We start from the raw sequence: 27,541 nt of genomic DNA on the forward strand, positions 1-27,541 counted from the left end.
AAATAAATAAATAAATAAATAAAAAAGAATCTCCTAAGATCCTCAAAAGAAGACAAGATCTGGAAGCTATTCAGTATTTGTAAAAACCTATCAATCAGAAGTCATATCTATATTGAACTTCAAAAGCTAATAATATCTTGTTTTTAAATGTTCAATAAAATTATAGTAATTTGTTAAGGTGAATAACTTAACCTGATTACCTTTGCTGATAGAAGAGCCGATCTGCAGTTGTGTACTTTGTCTAAGTACATGAGAAAAACCTATTGACAGACAAAAATCTTTAAAAATATAAAAGCCACAAAAAGGACCAATAATAAAAATTACGGATGGTAAAAGAACTGGGAGCCACTCATCTAGTACAGCTTACTCTGTTGAGAGGAACCAAGGACAACCAAAGTTAGGTGGCTCATCCAAGATCAGAGTAAACATTAAGGGCAGAGCATGGGTTACGCTCATCTGCCTTCTCTTCTAAGCCATTTTGCCACATTCCCTCCAAATGTGCTTTTCTGTTTTATGTGGTCTTGGCTTCGGAACATTTTCTGTTTTTCAGCATTGTTCTGGTGTGTGCTCTACAGGCATTTTACTTGTGGTTTTTACGTGAATCACTGTTTGTTTGTTAGGATGCTTTCCTTGGTAAGTAACAGAAACCTAACTCATCTGGCTCAAACAATAAAGGGATTTATTAGCTCACATACCTGGAAAGTCCAGAGGCAGGGTTTACTTAGAGGTTATTGACTCAGCAGCTCAGTGATGTCATAAAGGACCCACTTTCTTTCCTTCCCCTGACTTACTTCAGCAGTGCCAGCTTCACCCTCAGGCCTGTTTCCCCCATGGAAGCAAAAAGGCAGCAGTTCCAGGCTTCTTGTCCACCTGTCACCCCCTCCAGTAGAAAAAAAGGCCTCTAAGAAGAGCTGTGGTATTTCTTTTCCAAAAGCTCTCAATCAGCTCCTCCTTGTATCTCAGCCCAGATTAGGTAACACAGTTTCTAAACCAGCCCCTACTGTCAGGGAATGCCATGTTGTAACACAGGTTACCTAAAACAGTGACTAGAGAAAAGAGGAGAGTTACTCTAATTGTTATAGATTAATCAAGGCCCATCCTAGAGCTGGGGATGGGCTCAGCCTACTTGGAAGCAAAGGAGTGAGCAGAGAGAGGTAGATACTTGAATACAAATTGGGAAAAAAGTTAGAGAAAGAGAAATGGATGCTGGATAGGAGTCAACAAATACCCGTCACAATCGTCTATTTACTTCATTTAAAATGGCCATGATTTTAACGGACTTTTTTGCCTAATCATCACTTTTTTTGAGAAACACACTATCTATCTTTTTAAAAAGAACATCCTTACTTTGTCATCAAAAAACTGTTGGCAGAGGTAGGAACTAGTTCAGCAGCTGTGTTTGAGGACATGTTTCCCTTTCTTCCTTAGCAAATGAGGTTGCCTTCAGCAGTCTGATGCTCTCTTGACCCACATAGGGCTGTTCCCCATTAATAACAATCACAGCTAAGGCCTGGGCACCTTGAGCTGCTGTGGAAGTTTAATTAATGCAGCTTTCTTCAGCTGGCCCCTGTTCTTCCCCCAAGGATATTAAGACAGGCCCAGTGACCTAGGACAAGGACACAAAATCCCCAACCCCTTTAACGGTTGTCTAATAACACGACTATAGCCCTGCCTACCCCCGTTAACTGTAAGTGAATACTTACACGGTCTACAGAGTGACCTGATGACACTGCCTTTCTCATCCTGTGCTGTCCTGAGGGTCCAGCCTTTCAGGCAGCCCATGAACAAGGTTTAAATGATACTTTTCCAACTCTGATGACTAGTGTCATGGTGATGTTCTAGCACTGCATCTGTAATCTATCATTCCCCACCTTAATACATAATTACTCCTGCAAAAATGATTTAAGAATAATTTCTTAATAACTTGGGCGCGTACTACTTGCCAGATACTGCTTTGCCTACACTATATGTTGACAATTGGAGGCAGAAACAGGGAACTTGAACTCCTGATTCCTGTGAGCCATTCCTCACTTGTTTGCCAGCTAGGTATGGAGAGAGAACCAGAGCATGCAGGTGGCACCTTTGCACTGTTTAAAATTCCAAACAGCTAAAAACTCACTTGAGGAGGCAGTTCTTTTCTGGGCTGCAGGCCACCAGCATCCCCCCTCTTACAGATTCTAGGGATTTGGTTAAGTAGTTCCTTAACTGTAAAGCAGAATATAAATTTTAGAACCCATCATGGCCTCCCACTTCAGATTTTTTTAATGCGTGTGACTGGAGACTAAAAAATTTTAAAGCTAGATTTTCAATTTATATCCAAGAGGTGGCACCATAATGCAGTAGCAGAAAACCACACATAAAGAAGGGAACGGACTCTTAATTCCTTTTGAAGTGAGCAGTACTATTAGGAAATCCCTTCTGTAGTGCCTGACTACCAATGTCACAATCTCTTATCCTTCTTGTCTAGTCTTCTCAGAGACATTCCTTAGACTTAGTCCCCTCATACCTTGAGTTTAGCAGAGGCCAGAGTGTGGCATTAACCAGGGCCGGCTGAGTACTCAGGAGTCTCGGGTCAGTACTTTGGTGGAGCCAGCGAGGTCCTGAGTGCCTTAATTTTGCAGCTTTCAGAAATCCCATGTAGTCAGTGTTTTTGAAAATGGAATTGGGCTGGAAAATTGACAAGGAATTAATTTCTAAAAGGATGCCAATTTATTAATTTAAGAACGTACCTGCCAAAGAGACTGTGTAGTGGGATCCTCAGCACCTTCTGTCCCTTTGGGAAATCTCTTCAAGAAGCCAGTCATCATTTGAAGCTTGGAGAGCTTGGGGTCAGAGCCAGGGAACTTAGAGGCCAGGAGCAGGGAGCTATGACTGTCTAGAGCTCCCATTTCTGCTGCAGGGATAGACATATTTATCTTACCAGCCCCTCTCCCGGGACAACACTGAACACTGATGCTTCATGGCAGAGAAGCTCCCTTTTTGCAGGCTCCAGGAGACCACCTAACTCTGCTCACATAGGCTTTTTTCAGATAATCCTTATAATTCAACTGATGATACAAGTTTTCAGCATTTTATAATCCTATTCTAGCTGTGTGCCACAGGGTCCATCTAGTCCCCTTATTAGAGTTTGGCAGGGGTGAATCCCCAAACTTTGCAGCACAAGGTACAGAGTCTGTGGGCATTTCTACATGCAACTCTTCTCATCCATGATGTGGTTTTACTATCAAAAGTGTCTTTGGAATTGTTTCAGAGTCTTAGGTTTCCCCAGAGATACCTGGGGGATTGGAGCGCTGTGGAAAATAAGGGAGCAAGTCAACAGAACTCCAAGCCTTTAGTCTGCTTCTAGAACTGTGCTGCTAATACAGTTGCTGCTGGCCACATGTGGCTCCTGAGCACTTGAAATGTGGCTAATCAAATTTAAAAATAAAAAAAGCATCGTAGAAATAAAGGCCTTGCTGGAAACAACACAACAGAGAAAAGGCTGAATATATGACATGGAGTTTAGAGGGCAGGCTAGAGAAAGGTGAGCAAAGACAGGAAAATGACAGATACAGAAGTCAGACAAAGGAAAACCAACACATGCATAACTGGAGAAGAGAACCAAAGAAATGGAACAGAAGAACAAAGATTTAAAGATATAATCAAGAAAATATTGGAGGACTTCCCCGGTGGTCCGTTAAGATGCCACACTTCCACTGCAGGGGGCATGGGTCCGATCCCTGGTCAGGGAAGTTCCACATGCAGCGCATTGCGGCCCTCCCCCCCAAAAAAAGAAAACATTGGAGAAATAGAAGATAAACTTACATAATGAAAGGTGCAGTGTCCTAGGTGAAATACTGACAATGATCAACAATGAAACACAACCTAGTAAAGCTCTCCTAAAGTAAAAAAGCCTGTGGCCATCTAGACAAAACGTTGAAGTCATAGGGAGAGAGGAGACACATACATGAATACTCGTATGTTGCTGATGGGAATGTAAATTGCTACAATGCTTTAGAAAATGTGGCAGCATTTATTAAAATGAAATAATACAGGTTTTTTTTAACCCAACAATTCTACTTTTGAGACTACCCCACAGAACACATAAAAGCATTCAAAAGATACATGGACAAAAGCAATATGGCATTGTTAAGTAGGGGCAAAAAAGGAAACAACCTAAGTGTCTACCTATAGGAGAATGATCATATAATCAATGGTATATCCATACTATACAATATCATGTTATTAAAATTAAGTCATTAATTTTTAATCTATAGCTAGTGACCTGGAGTGATGTCTATTATAATCTGTTGTATGAACAAAGAATAATATACACATGTGTGTGGGTTTATATATGTAACCTCACTTTAGTAAGAAAGGAAAAACATGCATATACCAAATTTATATATATATATTTGTGTGGGCATGGTGAAAGAGACAGAAGCATTCACAAAAGGCCAAAGTCACTGGTTGGATGCAGATTATTCATATTTGTCTAGTTTTACTTTTTACAGTATTATTTTGTATACACACAAAACATATAGTGAAGGAACCTTTAAAATGAGAAACACACACACAAACACACACACACACAGGAGAAAGCTCTGGCCTTTAGCAATTACAGCAGCTTTATTTACCTGATTCAGACAAAGAGGCTGGTGATCCTTTAGGGAGTTGAAGGCACTGGCAGTGGGAAAAAACCATGAGATCATCATCACATCGTCCCCTGAAGCTGTCTCAGGAGAAGTCACTGAAACCCGGAGAAAATCTAACCGGTAATTAATACGTGGGGCTCTCTGTATCCCTTAGGGACAGGAATGAAAACAACTGAATTAGCCCATCAGCACATGGAGACTGGTGAAAGATCTGAGCTGCACTTTTTGCACCCAAGTCAGCCCAGAGGTACCCCACTCTGCTTCGGGAGGCACAAACCTGACACTGAATGGGCACTGAGTATGTGCCCAGCCCAGTGATGTGTACTTTATGCAAATGCTTTCACTTAATCCTTCAAGGGGGCAGTCAAATCACATATTAGCAATTTTGATGAGGATGACTTGTCCTCGTTAACCTCCTCCCATGCCATCCTGTAACTCTTAAAATCTGAGGGGTATTATCCACAGCTCATCCCGTTTTCCAGTCTGACAGCACTGATAACAAGCTACTAAGATACAAATGTATCTCTGGCACGTGCGGGCCTCAGCTGTGTCACACCAGCTTAAGTCACTTCCTCTTAAACCCTGGCATATCCTAATACAGCAGCCCTACTGACTGAGACCCATGGAGCCGGCCTGGCCCTCTCTCCCTCCGTCTCCACAGGTCATGGGATCTCTGCTCCCATCCCTATTTCTCCCAAAAGCTGGTCCCAGTAGAGGGCAGTCAGACCTCTAGAAAGGAAGAAATATTTGCTCTCAAGGCAACCTTAGAGTCCAATGATAATCTACTACTTGAATCTAGTTGTTGATTTGGCTCCAAAATAATGTGATGTAGCAGGACCCAGGAAAATATCCATTTAGATATAATAGAATGTCACATCTGAATATATCTGAATTCTTAAGTATTAATCTAAAAATTAACATCATTAATTTCTACAAATGTCAAGAATATTTACTGCTGTTGGTCTTAATTCATTCTAAATTAAAAACTGGAGAACTTTAAAAGCATACCTAAGCTTATAAATAGAGGAAACATTCTCTGAGTGACTTATATAATTAGGTTTTTCACACAGAATTAGCCAAAGCCTAATGTATTTCAAAGTTCCCATCTATATATATATATATCAAATATGCTTCTTTGGTTAAAACACAAGACATTGAAAGACAAAGCCCAAACAAGCTTTTCAGTGAATAGTTTATATATAATACCTCAATTTGTCTAACATTACCAGAGTAAGCACTTTCACAAGTAACATTTCCAGCTAACTGAAGTTATCCAACAAGCCACCTCAAGCTGGGAATATTTATTTCCTACATTTCTTAACAAGAATAAAAATTCCCGGGCTTCCCTGGTGGCGCAGTGGTTAGGAATCCACCTGCCAGTGCAGGGGACACGGGTCTGAGCCCTGGTCCGGGAAGATCCCACGTGCCACGGAGCAACTAAGCCCGTGCGCCACAACTACTGAGCCTGCGCTCTAGAAACTGCAAGCCACAGATACTGAGCCTGCACGCCACAACTACTGAAGCCCATGCGCCTAGAGCCCATGCTCTGCAACAAGAAAAGCCACTGCAACGAGAAGCCCGTGCACCACAAGGAAGAGTAGCCTCCGCTCACCGCAACTAGGGAAAGCCCGTGCACAGCAACGAAGACCCAATGCAGCCAAAAAAATAAATAAAATAAAATAAATTAAAAAAAAGAATTATAGCCTTTAAAAAAAAAAGAATAAAAATTCCCTTTCACTATAAACAATAGTGCTAATTAAAAGAAGTCAAAGGCCCAGAGCATAGATTTCCATACACAGCCAAATCTCTGTTTAGGTTGAGTGAATCAAACAGAATACAAAGTCTAGGAAAATTTTTAAGGTGTTAAAAAACTGTGAAACAGGAATCTAGAAAAATGGTACAGATGAACCGGTTTGCAAGGCAAAAATAGAGACACGGATGTAGAAAACAAACGTATGGACACCAAGGGGGGAAAGTGGGGTGGGGGTTGGGGGGGAATGAATTGTGGAGATTGGGATTGACATGTATACACTAATACATATTAAATAGATAACTAATAAGAACCTGCTGTATAAAAAACTAAAATTAAATTTTAAAAAACTGAAACAAAGTGTAGTGCTTTCATTAGAGTTCAAAATCAGTGATATCAGTAATCTTCAGGGTCAAAGATCATTTCTTTCCTTTTTGGCATTCTAAACTTAAAACTGACATTTCATTACCCTTAATTCTGTCATAAAGTTCTATATTTTCCTTTAGGAGAATAAAATACAAAGGGAAAATTACATCCTTGTCTGTTGAGCATTATGTTGTAAGGAATGCAGCTTTGGAAACCAAAACCATGCTGGAGATCTTACCGGCTGTCTTTCTCCTATATAGTTTCAAGAACCTAAAAACTATTCTTAGAGCACTGACACAAGGTTACTACACTCTGGATAACCTCAAATCCTTCTAGCACTCAAGGAAAAAAAAAAAAAAGTTCTCTAAGTCTCTAGCAATCTGTCTCAAATGGATATTAATTTGATGTGTTCCATAATGAACATTCACCATTCTCAAGTCAGTGCCAATTTCCAAACAGCAAATGCCAGTAATTTTGGCTCAACTTTTAGATAAACTTTCTTTCTTCCATATTTGTTTTTTTCTTTTTTTTTTGGCCACACCACAGGATCTTAGCCTCCCAGTCAGGGATTGAACCCAGGCCATAGCAGTGAAATTGCCGAGTCCTAATCACTTGGAACACCAGGGAATTCCCTTCTTTCTTCCATGTTTGAAGTGTTTGTTATTTTCTGAAGGATATAATGTCTTATTCTTTTGCTAATTCATATAATAATTCACATAAGGAAACAATCGCAAATCTTTCATTCTCAAGCTGCCTACCTCATTTTCTATGTTATTCTACATACTTTATATCAACACTATGCTTTAAAATTTATCAAATCCTTCCCTCCCATTGATTAAACAAATGTTTATGCAGCACCAATTATGTACCACTGGGGTTTTAATGGTCACGAGCTTTAGTTTCTATTCTCAAGCTCTCGTATGTTTGGTCACTTATTTTTATAACCCTGTGAGAGTGAAAAGGGAAGGTGTTGTCCCCATTTTTGCAGGTGAGCAAATAAGCTCAAAGTTTAAGTGATTTTCTCAAGGTCAGATATCTTGGAGCCAGGATTCCTTATGCTCAATCTATATGCTATTACAACAGACTACCTATTTGAGATTAACTCCATTTGACACTTCTAATTCTTTCTTCTCCACTTTTAAATGATCCTGAAGTTGGTTTGATGTTCTTTTCTGTCTCTCCCACATGAAGCAGAAACCATGCCTTTACTTCTTGCTGGTTTTAAGCACACAGGGAGCAGTCTGATAATGACTGTTGCTTAAAAAAAAGAAAAACCACCACCACATAGATTACTCATGCAGAATGCAGAAATAACTCATGTTAAAAGGAGGACTCTTCTCATATTTTCAAGTAGAGTTGATACTCAGACCATATGTACCCTACTGTTACAGTGTTAAAATATTTAAATACTGTTAGAAAATACTCTTCTTCGGAGCTTCCTGAGAGGCATCCCTCACTCCAACCCTGTCCCCTGGATCCAGATCTCTCTCTAATTAGTGTCAACAGCTGGCACAGCAGAGGGCCTCCAGGATCCTGCTCTAAAGTTGTGGTCAGCTATTGTCCCAACTGGTCAGTGGCTGTGCTTTATCAGTTGACAGATATTTTTAATAACCCATCTGCTTTCAGAGAAGATCTTAGGGTATAGTCAAACCATTCTTAACTCTCTGGGCTAAATATTCTGTAGTATCAAGACCTATCTTAATGTACCAGCACTGGCTTGTTACCTATTGATGTAATTACAAGGGTACATGGAAAACCCTTATCTTATTGTTAAAATTTTATTTACATCTGAGTGTGAGTACTTGGTTTATCAAATCCTTTCTAATAAAATAGTTACCTGAAAGAATCGCTCTTAAGGAAGCAGGGGTGGAGGGGAGAGTTGGATCCAGAGCATGTAGAAGTAGTACCTGGAGATGTCAACCTCAAGGGCCTAGAGTGGAGGGCTAAGAGAGAAGGCAGCAGAAGGCAGATTCAGGAAGTTGCCTTTTAATACCTTTGACCTATGACGAAACTTGTACTCTTTCTTAATATTATTCTTACACTAAATAAACCTTTTTCAACAGATAGGAGAACAGAGTAATAAAAAATCAAAAAGCTCATCTCTAATGAATGCGCTAACTGCCAAAATTTGAGAGAGAATACTTACTTACAAGTATTTTATTTGAATAAAACCATTATAATGGCCATTAAAATGATGTGAAATACAATGATCACTCTGAAAGGAAGTTACAGCATCACTGGATTTACAGAAGAGGAAGCAGCAAAGGTGCACATTTGGAGGTGAACATAACATTGTAAAATCAACCCACGTTAAATACCATAAAAGTAAATACAAAATGCAGCATTATTTACATATGATTGAAAAGGAAGGGAACATTGCAGAGTTAAACTTTTGTATAATGCGTGAATTTTGACCTGGTATGTTTAAGTTAGCAAAAAACCTTAGAGTTTGTATAAAATTACTGTGTGCCTTAATCCCACCTACCACTAGATCAAGACATTGAAACTGAGAATGATTCCTTCCTGATTTTACAGGTTTATTCTTGATATCCCTCTAAAAAGAAACCAAAACGATTGTGAAGATGATTCATACCTATAGAGTAATTACAAAGTACCACAGTCACATAATAACAAAAGCCAAATGAAATATACTATAACTGTTTTCCTTTCAACTACTACTATGTACAATATATCACAAGTAAGCATAGCTGTGCATTTAGGAGCTGATTGTACTACTTCTGTAAAATATTAGGAATGAGCACATCCGAGTACAGGGATACTTCCTTACCTTACAAAGTAAAAGCAAGCATTTTCTATGTAAAATTTTTATTTCTGTGTAAAACAAAGAACTCCTGAAAGTCAAACAAGGAAAAAATTCACAACATTCAAAGCACTATTAAGTCATGAAATAAAGAAGAATCTGAGGTAGAAGTCAAGCAATATAAGCCACAACCTTTTTAGGGGAGTATTTATTGATATTTCCAGCAGCCATCATATCTCTCCAGTAAGATCTAATTTAAAAAATGTCTCAAGTTCCAAAAAATCAATCCACTCTCTACAATCAGATGTAAAACTATGACCAACAGAAAATACAACATAAATTTTTGTCATGTTAACAGAGTAAATGGTTTTACTAAAAGCTGCTGACATTTCTATCAGTAGTAGCCATAGGGAGGCCGTTGGTTGTAACCATAGTGTCCATATTGATGGGGGTAGTAAGATTCTTGTCTGTGCTGCGGGTAATTGTTACCCCAGGATCGTCCATGCCACTGATTGGATCGATTGTCACTTGGCCACCCCCGTCTGCTATCCCTACCCCTAAACTGTCTGTTATCTTGCAACCTACAACAACAAAACAAAAAGATTTTTATACTTCCCTTAAAAAAAAAAAAACACATGACAAATCTATCCTGGTGCATTTCATTTCTCAATCTAATACTCAGTATACAAAAGAGTAAAAAACATTTTTCTCTAAAGAATGTTACAGCACTAGTTATTCAAAACTCTCCTAAGATTCAGATCCAGTATTATACTGGATATATTCAATACTTTGCAGAGAAGAGTTAGACTACAACACCAAACCCCAAACAATAGGATGGTTCTGAAACCTATTCAATTGTTCAAAAGCAGTATGGTAATATTCCTTTGATCTATTTTGAGGTATCAAATAGAAGTAATTTACATTGTATAAACTTCTTTCTAAAGTAAAACCAAAAACAGTATCTTCTTTATGGAATTTAATGCAAAAGTTTTGTAAAAGACTCTAGGTTTTTAAAGCATATTTGCAGAGAAAATAAAATATTAGTCCAGACAAAGAATATTTTTTAAAAAAACATTATAACACACACACAATTGCATAGGAAGGGAAAAAAAATATGGTGCTGACAAAATATTAAAAGCAAATATTTACCAGGCACTTACTGTGTGCCAAGCAGTTACTAGGCACTCGGTATACCACACTGCACAAAAACACTGATTCCTGCCCTCACTGGCCTTGTGGGCTAGCAGATTCAAGCTATCCTCTCCCAGATCAGCCACTGGCATTTACTGTTCTGAAGTAATACATACCGATTGCCTCTATTTCTTTGGTTCCCACCAGCTCTGCTATTCCATTCCTCAACAATTGGAGGGGACTCAGGAGGGCGTTTCAGGTATTCCTGGTACTCTTTGTCATCTTCTGTGAATCTACTGGCAAACATCTCTTCAAAATTTGGAACAGCTTCAGAAGTGCCAGTCATTCTGAAATTCTGTACAGTTTTTAATATGTTTCTTTTAGAATTTTTTTAAATAACACTATCTTCACCAGATAGTGGAAAAACAAGAAGTAAATACTTTTAGGCAGGGTATTCATAAAAGTCCTTGTGTACTTTTAAACCTAAGATAGACTAGATTCAATTCAGTACTTCTTGATTACTATAGTACAGGCATTGTGCTAACTAGGAGCCTGGGATACAAAGATGAACAATGTATCATGAACCCTGCCCACAAAGAGCTCTCAGTCTAGCAGAAAAGACAGATATGGTGTAAATATAAAGGGAGGAGCAGCAAATGTCAAGAAATGAAGCTGTAAAAGTGGACAGGGGTCAAACTGTGAATAACTCTGTATTCAATGCAAACAACTTTGCCCTTTTTCTGGTAGGCAGTGGGGAGTCATAGGTGGTTTAAGCAGGAAAGTCTCAAGAGCAAATTTACTATTTAGAAGGATCACTTTTCTAACAGGTAGCGATTAGTGAGTTTAAAGGCAGATTACTGCAATAATATAGGGGACATGCTGAGGGTTTAATCTGAGGCACTGACTGTGGGAATAGTTTTAAAAGAATTCCAGGAGAAATCAGTCACTGAGTAGATGCTGTGAGGAGAGAAGGGAATAAAGGATAACTCCTAGGTTTCTGGCCAAATAATTGGACAGGTTATGGTGTCATGGGAACTACAGAAGGGTGGGCGAAGATCCACACTGAGTTGAACTTAGCTATGGTATGTACATCCACGTGGAGGGTCTGGGATTGAGAACTGGGTGGAAGATGAATATGGGAGACATTGATTTTGTTGGTGGATAATACGGTGAGAATGAATGAGACTCTTCAGGAAGGCAATGGGATAAGAAAGAGTATCAAGAAACAGAATTCTGGAGAACATCAACATATAAAGAAGTTAAAGAAGGGATAAGAGGAGACCACACACAGATGAGAGAAGAACCAAAAGAGATTATCATAGAAAGCAAGAGAATAAAGAGTGAAAGGTCATCAGTGTTAAATCGTAAAGTAATAGGAAGAACCAAGAAGAGAAAATTAATTGGATTTAGCCATTAGAAGGTGATTAGAGTAGCAGGGATTAAAACAGGACTACAATTAATTAAGAAATAACTGGAAGGTAAGGAAGTAGAAATCTACACTGATTAAAGACCAAGCTTTCAAGAGGCTTGGCTGGAAACAAGAGACAAAACACAAAGGGCAGTAGCTAAGGGGTTACTGGAAGGTTATCTCTTTTTTTCCCCAGGCTACAACACCTGAAGTTGTTTGTAGGAAAATAAAAGAGCCAATAAAGAGAAAGACTGTAAATACAGTAAAGACATGAAATCAGAAAGGCAAATAAAAAGGCCTTAAACACACAGCTACTAAAGTCTAGGGTAACTACTTTATAATGGTATTCAATATAATCTTATTCCAGGTTCTGTGACATATGAAAAAAACGACTATAAATATTATCTAATGGCTATGAAAACTGAAATTTGTATCAGCTGGGTTTTCCAGGGCAATTATGGATTCACTTTTGAAGCAGTATTTCTTCACCCAAATTTTCAGCTAGCCCTCTACCTCTGAGAAAAGATTTGACTTAGGCTGCAGCAGCCTAATCCTTGAGAAACCAGGGGACAAAGAGTTCACTTCTTTTCATCTTCAACCAAGACCTGGAAGCCAGCCCTAGCAGTATTTTGAAGGTAGCCCCCAATTCCCAGTCCTTCCTTGATGTAGTCCCATCCCCTCCTTTCCTCACCTAAACCCCATCTTTCTGTTCTCTGCCTCAAGACCACTAAAATCTGTTCTATGATTTGGGGCATACGGGACATCATGCTAAAACTTTAAAACCAAATCTCCCTTATCTGATGTCCTAAAATTATTTTTCTTCCTGTATTACTTCAGTTTATAATGAAAAGTTTTTGTCAAAGAGATATGATACTGAAAGACAGCTTTTCCATTAGTTTTTCTTTCCTCCAAATCCCTCAAAACATATGCAAATATTTATAATACTACCTTTGTCCCAACAAAATTAAAGATTATTATTTGGATGCAAGAAACAATATCTACATGTCTTACCTTCCGGGCCTCTGCTCTCTTACAGTATGTCTTATTAAATACCAATGTGTCTGGGATTGGCAAACAGATGTCAAATTCTCAAATCCAGGGTATGGTTTAAAATAAATTCAGCAAATTAAAGGCGTGCCTTGATTTCTATAGGAATCACAGAAATCACCAGAAAGATGACCCATACCTAACCAGAGGGGCAGTAAAAATCATAAGCCAAGGCAAATGTGCTATTCTATTCTTATGTTCTTCCAGGATCCCCCTCCCACACATAAACGAATGTGTATCATCTTTATAATTACTGGTGAGAATGAAATTTAAATAGAATTTTAACTGATCCAAGCTTTACTTACCCCAGGGATTTGAGGCAGCTGTACTGTTTAATGTTTAGATTGTTTAGATCTATGGGAAGAAAAACAAAACAAAACAACAAAACTTGACTCCCTTGAAAGAAACCCTCAAAAGGTGTGTGTCGTGGGGACAGGAACCATAAAGGTTAATGAAGTGGCAGGATTTAAAGTGCTCTAAAGACTTGCAACGCTAATTCCAAAGAGGGAATTGGAGCTTAAAGTGCCACCGGAGAGCTAGAAGATGCCACTCACAACCAATGAGCTAGTTCGAGCATGAATAACAACTTCACAAAGTATGTTCTTTTCTGTTGGAAAACACAGGGTACAGCCTTTCAGATATGTACTCGAAGACTACTAGTTTCTTGACCCTAAATAAAACCACACAGAACTTTCGCTGCGGGCCACTAACCTTGGAAATGACTACCCAGAATGGGGTTTCGCTGCCCTGGGAGATGAACCCAGAGAACTAACCGACGAAGACACGGACTGAGAACCACTGCTTTTTTCAGTCCTCTCTCACAGCACACCAGCGCCTGTCTATCGAGGCTTTGACTGATGCGCTCCTTCTGAAGCACCTCGGCCCCAGGTGCGAGGGAAACTGGAGGCCGCGAGGAGTAAGCGGCTTCCGGTCTCGCCAAAGAGTCTAGTCTCGGAACGGCAGAGCCGGAGGACACCTCGCCGGCTACTCAGCTCGGCCCGCCCGGCTCCCCCCTCCCCGCGGCCGCGAATGAGCGACCCCCCACTCCGCCCCCCCACCCCGCCCAGGGCTGTATCTATCCCGCTCGGGCCGGACTCCGCCAGCTGGACGCTCACGGAAACCTACCTCCGGCCCAGAACACCGTCACAGGACCTCCGGACCCCTTCAGCTCTCCAAGGTAACAGGACCACTTTAGCCAGACTCCGACCACCGCCTGACTTCCGCTTCCGGCGCGCTAAGGCCGAGGCGGGCCTGTGAAGTCTCGCGGTATCTTCGGCGCACCGTGTGGATTTTTCCCAATTCTTCCAACTCTGGTGGCTCGCCTGGAGCTCCACGAGGGTGGTGGGTTGGCGGGCTAAAGGTGATGGTGCCCACCGTGCGCTTTCAGTCTGCCTGGTGACTGTGCCCCAAGGGATTAAAAAGACTTCTCCAAGAGACTTTTCCAAGGTCACAAAGTTGATCAGTGGCAGAGCTAGAACTATAACCTTCAGGCATTCTTCATTTATTTTGAATTAAATTAATTCATTAATTTTTTGAATATCTTTTAGATGCCAGGTACTGTTCTAGGCCATGAAAACATCAATGAATAAGAATAAAAGCCCTGCCCTCACGGAGCTTATATTCTAGTGGAGGAGATAGACAATTAAAAAAAGTGAATAGGTATGTGCTATGAAGAGTAATTAAGCAGAGTAAGAGCACAGAGGGTAACAGGCTGCTGCTTTGGAAAGCATGGTCAGGGAATGTGTGCATCGTAGTTTTCATCTCAGCCCATTTCCTTATATGGTGGAGTCCCTCACTCTTCCCTCCTGTCAGGAATGTAAAAATTGAATACTTTATTTATTTTTAACATCCATACCCTTCATAAGGGAGTAAAAGAATATCTCTCATTTCTGGGACAAGGCAGATTTGCTGAGTTTATAGTTTCCTAGACTGTGCCCAGTGGCACAATTGAACTTCTGTGCCTATAGCTCGAGTTGGAATTACAGACTCCCAAATGTTCTTTTGTCTTTATATTGTGTTATTCAAACCATCTCCCCCTTTTCACCCCACCCATCCCACTCCATTCACAAACACACCATCTTTCACAAGCAAAGCACGTGAACTCAATAAGTAAGTTCCTAAAGGAGAATTGAAAAGTGACAACCTTCCACTCACTTTTTCTGATCCAGGCAAATCTCAGCATGTTTCCCTGCCCTGATTTTATCTTCTGCAAAATGGGAATAATAATCCGTGCTACTTCTCTGCTTCATAAGGTTATTGTAAGAATTAATTATTGCATATATAAAACACTTAAGGCTCAAGTGAAGAAAGATGCTATGTAAATTCTAACAACAATTAGAGTTGTTATATGTTACATAAATGTTTAATCTCCAAGAAGAAAAAATTTCAAGTTATATGAGGCATTGGTTTAGATTCACATCTGTACTCTTGTGGCTTTAATTACATAAAATTGTTTTGATCAGGGATTACAAAACCTTAATCTAGTCCTCCACCTCAGTGTCATCCTCCCACATAAGGAGTCTTTGTGTAGGGGCCTTTTTTCAGGAGACTGCAGAAAGCAAGCCAGCGCTCGTTGCAAGTTTGTTTACTACCTGAGTATTTCTATTTACCGTAGAAGCCAGTTGATATTGTTAAAGAAATCACAGAAGAAGGAAAGATAAGCAGTCTTGGGGATGAAAAAACTATGAATTGGTCTTAATAGGTTGGACTAAAGTCTTTTCCAATTCTAAAATGTGTGATTGTGATATGAAGGTGTTTTCTCACCTTTTTCCTAATGTTATATAAATAAGAGCACAAACAATGTTTTCTGACTGGATTTAATTTGGACTCGAGTTACAAAATATCTGCCTATTTCTATTCCATTTGATAGGCCCATCAAGGGCTAAATGATGGCTCTAATCTTTATTATCCTTCCTTTGCTTTTTTTTTTTTTTAATTTATTTATTTATTTTTGGCTGTGTTGGGTCTTCGTTTCTATGCGAGGGCTTTCACTAGGTGCGGTGAGCGGGGGCCACTCTTCATCGCGGTGCGCAGGCCTCTCACTGTCGCGGCCTCTCTTGTTGCGGAGCACAGGCTCCAGATGCGCAGGCTCAGTGGTTGTGGCTCACGGGCCCAGTTGCTCCGCGGCATGTGGGATCTTCCCAGACCAGGGCTCGAACCCGTGTCCCCTGCATTGGCAGGCAGATTCTCAACCACTGCACCACCAGGGAAGCCCTTCCTTTGCTTTTTTGGTGACTGTTTTCTCTGTATGCTCCATTGGCTCCCTCCAGTCAACTACTTTAGTGTCTTGGTCCTATCCACCTCTTCCTCAGATATGTGTGTTACACTCAGAAGGGACCTTGGAAATGTGTGGAGAGGCCAAGAGACTTGTCCAGAGATTACTCTCAACCACTCCTTCCCCCATTAACACCATACTGTCTCCTCCAGGGGCTTTTCCAGAATACTTTTCAGTGAAGTGATAACCACAGTTTTTGAGTGTTAGATGCATTTTCTAAGCACTGGAAAGTGGCATGAGTAGGTCAGGATCCCTGTCCGAGGGTGAACTTCTGCTCTCTTACCCATTTTAAGAGGGTGAGTCTTCTCCCAGGCCCCAATCCTGGGTTTTGGCAGGCTTACTGTCCTTGGTGACAGGTAGCTTATTCTGCCCTTTTGGAAGCCAGCCTTGCCTTTCAAAAGAAAGGTACAAAAAGCCCCATTTTAAAACAGATATTCAGGTTCGAGCCCTGGTCTGGGAGGATCCCACATGATGCGCAGCGGCTGGGCCCGTGAGCCACAATTACTGAGCCTGCGCGTCTGGAGCCTGTGCTCCGCAACGAGAGAGGCCGCGATAGTGAGAGGCCCGTGCACCGCGATGAAGAGTGGCCCCCACTTGCCACAACTAGAGAAAGCCCTCGCACAGAACCGAAGACCCAACACAGCCATAAATAAATAAATAAATATTTAAAACAGATGTTCAAGTGATGCAGGTATCTTCAAAACAAATGAGTAAAATCTAGGGAGTAGAAAGAGCACCAGGCAAGGAGTCAAGAAACTGGAATTAAAATCTTACTCCCTGTGGGTTATCCTGCAGGTCACCACCTCTCTGGACCTTAGTTTTCTCACTTTCTTATTTTGCAGATGAAATTGGAGCTTCAGCATGAGTTCCTTTGATTTCCCAATCTCACACCTGCAGTGTGACCTCCTGCCCCCTTGACCTTTTGTCTTCCAGTCTCTTGCCACTGTGTCTCTGGTCAGTGCACCCTCTGCTCTTCTGGACATCGCCCCTGCAGTTATTCCTTCTCTCTTCTCTGTTTTCAACTCTCCCTCTTTGATGGCTCCTCCCACCCCCACACCCACCACACTGTGTAAACTTGCTCAAGTTTCTCCAGTCTCAAAACAAAACTGACACCCTGCCCTCAGTCCTGTGTCCGCCTCTGAATATCTCAGATCTCCTTTCCCCTCCTGGGGAGTGTCTTACAAAGAGTGCCCACAGCTGCGGTATTCTACCTCCCCCTCTTTTCTATTCACCGCAGTCAGGTTTCTGCCCACAGACACGCCACTGAAACCACTCTGACAAAGTTCACTAGGACAGAGTTGACCTAGGGCCAAATTCAACTACTGTCCATCTAAAATCTTCAGTTTATTTAGTATCTGTGCAGCATTTGACACTTTTATCTCCTCCCTCCCTTAAACCTTCTTCTCACTTTGTTTCCAAATTTCTCATGATTCTTTTCTGCCCTGGATTGCTGTTTGTTCTCTATCTCCCTGGCTGACTTCTCATTCCCCTGCCCATGGCCCTGTCCCTACTCTCCTTGTGTTGCCTATGCAGACTCAGTCTTTTTCTGGCTTCAGCTTCCTGCTCTGTGCTGATGACTCAACAGTAGATACCTCTAGCCATCCATCATATCTGAGCTCCTGCAATGCTAGATATTTGTATCTGGATGTCCAACAGGCATCTCCAGCACATATCTAAATGTGAGTTCATCTTTCTTCCTGAACCTGTCCATCTGCCTCTATCTCTATTTTTGGAGAATGATTCTTCCCAGTTACCCACATCGGAAACCTGGCAGTCATGCTGGACTCCTCCCTCTCTCTCATCCTACCGACCCAGTCCCTCCCCAAGTCCTGTGGACTTCAGCTCCTGACCGTCTCTTCTGTTTGTTCACTCTTCCTTTCTTCCACCACTCTCTTAGTTCTGACCCTCATCACTTCTCATACAGACCATGGTGATAGCCTCTAACTGGTCCCTGTATGCAGCTCTGCTCCCCTCCAGACCCTTCTCCACCCCGTTAGTAGAGTGCTCCATTACTATCCTGAAACGTACAGGAAAGAACTGATGATAATAATGTAGCCGATTCTTGTGTATCTACCAACCAGCCCAGAGAAGGCTCTTTCTTTTTTTTTTTTTTTTTTTTTTTTTAAAGATTGATTGATTGATTGATTGATTGATTGATTGCTATGTTGGGTCTTCGTTTCTGTGCTAGGGCTTTCTCTAGTTGCGGCAAGCGGGGGCCACTCTTCATCGCGGTGCGCGGGCCTCTCACTATCGTGGCCTCTCTTGGTGTGGAGCACAGGCTCCAGACGCGCAGGCTCAGTAGTTGTGGCTCACGGGCCTAGTTGCTCCGCGGCATGTGGGATCTTCCCAGACCAGGGCTCGAACCCGTGTCCCCTGCATTAGCAGGCAGATTCTCAACCACTGCGCCACCAGGGAAGCCCCAAGGCTCTTTCTAAAACACAAACTGATTCCATTTATCCCTTGATCTGTCCACTTTTCAGTGGTTCCTAGGATGCACTCTAAGCTCCTTGGCATGGAATACAGCCTGTTAAGATTTAGTTCTGTACTATCTGTTCAACCGCATCTCCTGCCACTCCCCCTAAGTGAACTAAATGCACAGCCATATCAAACTGTGTACTTAAAGTTTCTGGAATACTTCATGCTGTGTTGTACACGTGTTGTTCCTTCTGTTTGAAGTGCCTCACCACGCTGGACTACCTGGTAAACCTTAGCCTATTACATCATCTTCAGGTGGTCGTCCATATACACCCCCCACCTCTAAGTGGACCTCATTATTTCTTCCTTTATATGTTTAACATATGTAGTCAATGCATTTATCACAATGTATTGTAATTTGTTTACATGCACTTAAATTATAAACTCCTTGAGAGTAAGGCTGTATCTTTCACATCTTTAGCAATTAGCATAGCGTCTGGCAACACGATACATAATTGGTGTTCAGTAAATGTATATTGATCTGGCTCCTACCTTCCTCTCCAGTTCTATATTTGACTAATCTTTTCCCACTTCCTCCCCTCTCAGTACACACTCTACCTAGATAAAGACTCAGCTCACCTCCTGTGCATAGCACATGTTCCCCGGACACCCCTCTATCATGGCACCTGCATCACTTTATTGAGTCTATCTGTTTTCATGTCCATCTTCCCTACTAGAGTATAAGTGCCAGGAGTCTGCCTCGCCAACACCTAGCACTGAGGCTGTCACACATGAGGCAGTGGAGGAGCACTGTGAACATATGAATGAAGGAGTTAGACTTGCTGATTTTTAAGTTCTCCTTCAACTCCAAACCTATATGATTTGAGGTTTCAAAAACTGTGACATAATCTCAGAGCTTTCTCCCAGCAGATGGTCAGAACAGTTGAAACACCAATTCAAACAGTTGGCAAATATAAAGGTAAACATTTAAGAAAGTGAGCCGGAATGAAGGTGAATCCTCCAAAAGGAACAGGAACATTGGCAAAACAGTGCATCCATGTAGTAACAGACACCCCCTTTGCATCTGATGGTGGGTTCCATATGGTCCCCTCAAGGCATATGACACATATGCCTTGAGAGCTTCTCAGGAGGGTGGTTGACAACCTCCCTATGACTAAACCCCCACTACTAGAAAGGAGCTGAAAGCACATTATTTCTCTGCCGCAAAAATTATTTTTTTTCTTCAGCATGTTTTTTTAATTTGCTCATTTTTGTAAACTAAACACCAAGTTTAGTCATTTATTTACTATTTTGTTTCTGTTCAGATAGAATTCTAGGAAAAACCCTTAATCTAAAGACTCTTAGGATTTCTGACTTATTTTTTCACTCCACAAGCATTTTTCAATATCCAATATATTTCTAGGCTCAGTGTTGGGGGGAGTGGAGAGATTTCAAAAAACGTGGAACACAAATCTTAAGATCTAATTGAAGAGTCAAGCAGAAGATAGTTATGATGTAGCATATGCATAATATAAAATAGTGCATGGTAACCTAATGGAGTGCAGGAAAAAGTAATTCAGACTGGATACCTAAGTACAGAGAGGCTTCAGAGTGAGGAAAATATCAGCTCAAAGTGAAATTAACCAGGAGAAATTTACTGAAGGAGGTGAATCTCCAATAACACATATCCACACACAAAATAATGGATTGCCAGCAGTAGGACCTGTGGGTAATCTGGATTTGGGGGTATAGAGGATGGAGGCTGGCCATTCTTCTGTTGAATGCTCTTCAGAGAAAGACTCGGAAGATGCTGCATTTCCCTTCAGGCCACCTCGCAGGGCTCTTTACTACTGCTCTCTCCCAAGTCCCCTCAGGGACCCCCTGTGTAATATCTTCCCTGTCATATTTGGACTATGAGTTGAGATCCCAGCTCACTTGGGGAAATGCATGTCTCTCTTCGGGTTTCTGCATATTCCAGTTAGACACTGTTGAAGATTGACTCTCCTTTCCCCATGGCAGGTAGGAGTCAGGCCCCCTCCCACAGGTGGGTGAGATCTCTACAGAAATCTTCAGCATTTTCAGGTGCGAAGGGTATTGGCTTTAGATGCAGGCCAACCCGAGTGATTTTAGCCAAGATAGAGGTTCAGTTTCCTAATTTCTAAAATGAGATTATAATGATTACTTCTACCACCACAATATAAGAATTAACAAATGTTAGTTCCCCCTCTCGTTCCTCACTGTTTTCCAGACCAAAGTAGAACACTCTTGATTTGGCTGTTTTGAACAGTAGGGAGGGGTTCTGATGCAAACATTTCACAATAGTCCTGTGAAAACAGCAATGTCAAAATGTGGACATTACTACTATTACTATTTATTGAGCATTACTGCATGCCAGGCACTGGGCAATGCTTTATATTACCTCATTTTTTCCTCACAATAACACACCTAGGTAGGTATTATCTCTTTTTAAAACAAACCTTAGAGATGACAGGTAATTTATCCAAGGTTACACAAGCAAGCAGGAGAAATGAGATTTGAACTGACTCCTTTCTATAGAAGGGACACCAAAGAACCTGAAGAACAACATATTTGAGCTGGAGTTTTGAGATAAACCTGTATGACAGGCTAGTCAAGATTACCCTCTGTGGTGAGAGAGTAGAATGCAAATGTTCTGTGGCATTGATTGAAGCAAGATTCATTTGCTTTCATATTAGACACTGCTGGAACCAGAACTTGGAGTCTGTCAGGGTTGAAGTGACAGCTGAGACTCAGCTCACAGTTACTTTTACTTTGGCTTATTCCTGAAGCAGAGAAACAGTGCAAGCAATATAAATGAGGCAGCAGGCTCCCTGATGCCTGCCTCTTTTGTATCCAGTGGAGGTGTACCCAAAGTCTGGTGTATTTTGAGAGCCCACACAAAGTGAGATGTCCACAGGTGCAAAGCATAAAAAACTATGGGTGTAGTGCTTAGCACCCAGAAACAACTGTGCCTCCATCTAAAGCAATCATTCTGCTACTCAAGAGAAGGCGACATCATCATAGGCCTTGAAATTCCTGTTGTGTGTGCCAGAATTTGGAGCAGTCTCCCTTTCCCTACACCTATACTGCAAGGCCTAAGAATTTTCCATTTATGTCCACTTGGGTACTTTCCATAGGCAGGCCTGGCTATGGCCTACTACAGACACACAGCACAAAATTATATTCTATTGTAAAAATTGAAGAATGCAATTTGTATCCTTACCCAGAGGGCCACCCTGACTTCAAGTAGAGGTGTAAGAGTTCGTGGATGGTTACGGCCAAAATTTTGTTCGGAAAAGAAGCTGAAATAGAGACAGAAAACAGATAAGTGATTGCCTGAGGTTTGGTGTGGGAAAGGGATTGACAACAAATGAGCATGAAGGATCATTTGGGGGTTATGGAAATACTGTAAAATTGGATTGTGGTGATGGTTGCTCGATAAATTTGCTAAAAATCATGAATTGCACACTCACAATAGGTGAATTTTAAGGTATGTAAATTATGTGAGAGAGGGAGGGAAAAAAAAAAAAGCAGCTCTGAACCTGCTTGAATATATGGCTAGAACTTCCATGAAGCCCCAGGGTAACTGGCCATGGAGCACAGAAGAGAAGATTTTGGCCTAGAAAATGTTAAAGGCAGTAGTTAATAGTTAAAATCTCTGTGTCCAAACATCTAACTTTGAGTATCTGCCTTCCTGATGCACCCCTTGGAAAGGTGACCATCGTAATATTAATAATGGCTGTGCAGAAACAGCTGGTTCTGTCTCACCCTCATATCTGTTCTCTTTTTCTTCCACAGTAGAGAGAGGGTTTTGAGGCACTGGTCCAGAGCGGGACTGACTTTAGCAGAGTCAAAGTTTAATAGCAAGAGCCATCATTTTTTTGCTTCCAGGAATTCTTTAAAATCTATTTGAATTTTAAAATAAATTCCCCACAGTAAGTTGTTGCATTTAAAATGTCAGGTTAAGGCTGGCTAGCCACCCAGCCACTGGCTAGGGGCTCTCAGTGCCAGAATTAGTAAAATTTATTTGAAAATGGTGTCAAAGTAAGAAAATGGTACCCTTAGTGGCTCTGCCTTCCCAACAGCCTCTATCCATTTCTCTGTGTGTGTGTGTGTGTGTCTGTCTGTCTGTCTGCCACTTTCTCTCCACCACCACCACCCCCTCCCATTCCCTCCTGCCCTTGACCACCACTTCTTCCCTCACCTGGTTCAGAATTCTTAAGAGAGGAGGGACAGGAGTCACTAGCTTTAGAAACAAGAACCGTGCCCTAGTGCCCTGTGGGGAGTTGGAACAGCAGGAAGGAGCACATAAGCTTCCTCTACCCTCCCAGAATGATTTTAATTACCTGCAGCTGCGGCATGATCCGGCGCCCAGGCCTCAGCTGAAAAATCCAGAAATCAGCGTTGCTCATTATCAAGGATTGGCTATGCTAACCAAGCTTATTTAACTAAGCTACCATACTGGTTTCTCATTAAATCAGATACCAGTTTATTCATTTACAATGAGAAATACACCTTCCCTTTGAATGGGCTACTTCCTTCCCATCAGTGATTCAGGGTGCCCCTTTCCTGGTGTCTGGGTATCTGGGTGCTACTTGGGGCCATGGACTATGGCTTTCCGCCCCTGCATCCCTGGAACACAGTTGGTGCTTGATAAATATTTGCCAAACTGAATTGAATTTTGCCAGGGATAAGATGTGTGTATCTTCAGCCATTTTTAGTCAAACAAAACCTAAAGGTATTTTTACCCCACATATTAGCTTAGTCAAATGCTGTTTCTGAGCCACAAGGATCCATGCAAACACTGCATGGCAAGATTTATGAAGTAGCCATTTGTTCGATTTTTTTTTTTCCCCACAGAGCTGACTTCATCATAAAGAAAATTCATCTCAGGGGATTTACCTAGCAAGATATCACTCTACTTCATTTTGTGTTTTCTCTTTTCCTTTACATTTGAAATGAATGCTATAAAAGATCCCACTGTGCCACCGGTAATAATAGCACACACAACTATAGACTGTCCACTGTGTGTCCCTGAAATAGATTCTTCAGTAGAAAGAACAACAGTGCTGTCATTTACCAAGTTCTATGGGAAGCAAGCATCAGAGCTGAAGACATAAAAAGACTTATGAGCCGGTGGAGTCCAATTTAGCCTTGATGGTAGCGTGAGGCACAGTATTAGGTGCATTTTCAGGGAAAATTATATTGTTAGGGAAGGAAGAGTCCTGTCCACTTGTCAGAACCCTGGTACTATGGTCCCTGGTGAGAGGGACCTCTTCTCAGGCCCCCAAACAGGCTTCCCCTTCTCTTGGGCCCTCTCAAACCCTCTGCTGATGTAGATTCTCCTAAAAGTTCCCAGACCCTCCTGACAGCCCTGTTTTCCCCTTGCCTCAGGCAGGAAGAGTTTCTGGTTTGAGATTGAGGAGGTCTTGCTCAAAACTCTCGGCTGCCACGACATTACTCTCTCTGAGGTCAGTGTGCCCAGGACTCAACCCTTGACCTCTTCTCATTCTCCATGCTTTTCACGTGAATTATATTTATTCCTATGACTTCCACTGCCACTTATGTGCTGGAGCCTTTGACCCTCAGTTATGGTGTATGGCCCTGACTGTGTTTAGGCATCAGTGTATTCTGTGCATGAGTCCTCTTGCATCCCCCATTGGACTTCCCAGATCCCTTTTCATCAGGCTGCTTGTTCAGTTCAATTCAACACATATTCATTGCATATGTTTGGCAGGGATCTTCTGTAGTTGTCGAGGATACTGAGGTTCCATTTTATTTAAGTGAAAAGTTCCTCTATTTAATTTGCAGTGTTCTTTTTTTAAATTATTTTTTAAATTTCATTTATTTTTTTGGCTGTGCTGGGTCTTCACTGCTGAGCACGGGCTTTCTCTAATTGCAGCAAGTGGGGGCTACTCTTTGTTGCAGAGTGCACGCTTCTCATTGCAGTGGCTTCTCTTGTTGCAGAGCATGGGCTCTAGGCGCGTGGGCTTCAGTAGTTGTGGCATGGGGGCTCCAGAGCACAGGCTTAGTAGTTGTGGCGCATGGGCTTAGTTGCTCTGCAGCATGTGGGATCTTCCCGGACCAGGGATCAAACCCATGTCCCCTGCTCTGGCAGGCGGATTCTTAACCACTGCGCCACCAGGGAAGTCCTGCAGTGTTCTTTATTTTTATTTTACTATCCAGTAATTGTAGGAATCCCTGAAGTCTGAACTATCAGCTGCTGTTCTTCTCTTTCTCTCCCTGCATCCTCCCTAAGATTATTCATTAGTACAGTTTCAATTTCACAGAGATAACTTTCAAATATGCATATCTGATTCCAAATATCTTACCTGTCTCATTTAGTGCATGCACTTAGATGTCCTTTTGTTTCCTTAAAATAAACATCTGTTGTGGCTTTGGTTCCTGGATATCTAAAATGGAGAAGTGAATGGAGAGATAATTTAGTAAGTTATGGTGTATCAATGCAATGCAGCTTTAAGCAGCTATTAAAAATGCTTACAAATAACTATGGATAATTTCTGCTTCTCTATGCACTTTCTAAATTCCCCCAATGAGAATCCCTTTCTTTTCTAATCAGGAAAGAAGTAAGAGAGGAAACAAGTGAGATGATCAATTATGTCTTATAGGGGAAGGTGGAAGAGAGACAACAATTTGCTGTCCCCTTTGCAGCCACACCTAGTTAATCCCCAAAGATTTCTCAGAACCCTTCAGTTTGGGTGTCTCCTTTCCCTTCCAAGTGGCTGGCTGTGAAAATAGCTGAGATGATCATCAGCCTTGAACCTCAACCCTTAGTTTGCCTTTCCCCACTTCTGAAAACAAAGTACTTTTTAGACTGAGCTGCCTGAGAAAAGGACCATATTTTATTCATATCTGTAACCCCAAAGCACTTACCACAGTTTGAAATAGTGGAATACTATACAGCTGTAGAAAGAAGGAGGGACATCTTTTTATTATGTTATAGGACGAAAAAAAGGCCAACTGCAAATCAGCATGTATAGAATACTGTCATTTGGGTAGAGAAGGGGGAAAGGAAATTTTTTGTTTTTTTTTTAAATTTATTTATTTATTTACTTATTTATGGCTGTGTTGGGTCTTCGTTTCTGTGCGAGGGCTTTCTCTAGTTGTGGCAAGCGGGGGCCACTCTTCATCGCGGTGCGCGGGCCTCTCACTATCGCGGCCTCTCTTGTTGCAGAGCACAGGCCCCAGGAAGTTTTACTCTCTAGAAGGATGTATAAGAAACTGAATGCCTCGGAAAAGGCAACTGTGTGTTGAGGGAAGAAAGGTGGGAGGGAAACTTTTCGCTGCAAACTCTTTTGTACCTTTTGAATTTTAACCCTGTTGAATGTTTTAGTGATAAAAATAAATAAATAAAATTTAGGGGCTTCCCTGGTGGTGCAGTGGTTGAGAATCTGCCTGCCAGTGCAGGGGACACGGGTTCGAGCCCTGGTCTGGGAGAATCCCACATGCTGCGGAGCGGCTGGGCCCGTGAGCCACAATTACTGAGCCTGCGCGTCTGGAGCCTGTGCTCCGCAACAGGAGAGGCTGCGATAGTGAGAGGCCCGCGCACCGCGATGATGAGTGGCCCCCGTTTGCCGCAACTAGAGAAAGCCCTCGCACAGAAACAAAGACCCAACACAGCCATAAAAAAATTAATTAATTAATTAATTAATTAAAAAAAAAAAAGAGGAAACCTGACAACATAAAAATCTAGATTGACTACATGGCCCACCCCAAGATTACTTGAGGCTTTAAAAAAAAAAAATTTAAAGGAAAAAAATATGTTGAATTTATTTGAAATATCCAGAATAGGCAAATCTGCAAATATCCAGAATAGGCAAATCTGCAGAGACTGAAAGCAGATTAGTGGCAGCCAGGGGCTAGGAGGCAGAGGGAATGGGGAGTGACTGCTTAATTGGGTATGGGCTTTCCTTTTGGAATAATAAAAAATACTCTGGAAGTGAATAGTGGTCATGGTTGCACAACATTATGAATGTACAAAATGCCCCTGAACTGTACACTTGAAATGGTTAAAATGGTGAATTTTATGTTACAGGAATTTTACCATAATTATATATATATATATATATATATTTTTTTTTTTAATGAGTGAATGAATGAATAAAATGCCTATTATATTTACAGATTTATATTAGATAGCCCCTCTGTGCAATGAGATATCTCTGCTTTGTGACGTTTTAATGGAAAATTCCAAACTTATACAAAAGTAGAACAGTGTAATGAACCCCACTTACCTACCACTCAGCTTCAACAATTAGCAACTCATGGCAAATCTAACTCCATTTATACCTGAGCACTTGCCCTCTACACCTACTGGATTATTTTGAAGCAATCTGTAGATATTTCAGTATGCACCTCTAAAAGCTAGTGATTCTTTTTTTTCTTAACTTACTTACAATGCATTATCAACCTAAAAAATTAAGTTATTCCTTAATATCATCAAAGAGCAGTGTTCACATTTCCCAGAGTGCCTCACAAATGTCCTCTTTAGAGCTGACTTGTTGCTTTGTTGTTTTAAAGAGACCAATCTCCTTCTCCCAGAACTGACCTGGTAAGTTCATTCTTAGCCATAATGAGATCTGGAAGAAGTTAGTTTCTTATCTGAAGATGACTGAAGTTGGACTAGATGCTATTAAAGTTCCATTCATAATCAAACATTTTCTAAAGAGTTTCTGACAAAGTCCTTTGCCTGCTGTATCCCACAGTGCTGTGTGGC

At 41.3% G+C, this 27,541-nt stretch overlaps 1 protein-coding gene across 5 annotated transcripts; it reads right to left on the reverse strand.

Annotated features, from left to right (window-relative positions):
* Positions 1-4,456: 4,456 nt before the first annotated feature.
* RAMAC (RNA guanine-7 methyltransferase activating subunit) lies at positions 4,457-14,343 on the reverse strand. Of its 5 annotated transcripts, none has more exons than XR_005018749.1 (5): positions 14,223-14,343; positions 13,403-13,451; positions 10,819-10,997; positions 8,588-10,092; positions 4,457-4,662 (listed from the first exon to the last, which is right to left on the reverse strand). XR_005018749.1 is itself a non-coding variant. In XM_036843375.1 (5 exons), exons 4-5 carry the CDS (start codon positions 10,986-10,988, stop codon positions 9,906-9,908), a joined length of 357 nt encoding a protein of 118 aa, XP_036699270.1. In that variant the 5' UTR covers positions 10,989-10,997; positions 13,062-13,196; positions 13,403-13,451; positions 14,223-14,341; the 3' UTR covers positions 8,890-9,905. The 5 variants fall into 5 exon arrangements, 4 of the variants coding, with proteins under 4 accessions (XP_036699270.1, XP_036699271.1, XP_036699269.1 ...); XM_036843375.1 differs by lacking the exon at positions 4,457-4,662 and adding an exon at positions 13,062-13,196 and having other exon boundaries at positions 8,890-10,092; positions 14,223-14,341; XM_036843376.1 differs by lacking the exon at positions 4,457-4,662 and adding an exon at positions 13,062-13,236 and having other exon boundaries at positions 8,890-10,092; positions 14,223-14,341.
* Positions 14,344-27,541: the final 13,198 nt, after the last annotated feature.

Source organism: Balaenoptera musculus, chromosome 2 (genome assembly GCF_009873245.2).
Source record: "Balaenoptera musculus isolate JJ_BM4_2016_0621 chromosome 2, mBalMus1.pri.v3, whole genome shotgun sequence".
Taxonomy (NCBI): Eukaryota; Metazoa; Chordata; class Mammalia; order Artiodactyla; family Balaenopteridae; genus Balaenoptera; species Balaenoptera musculus.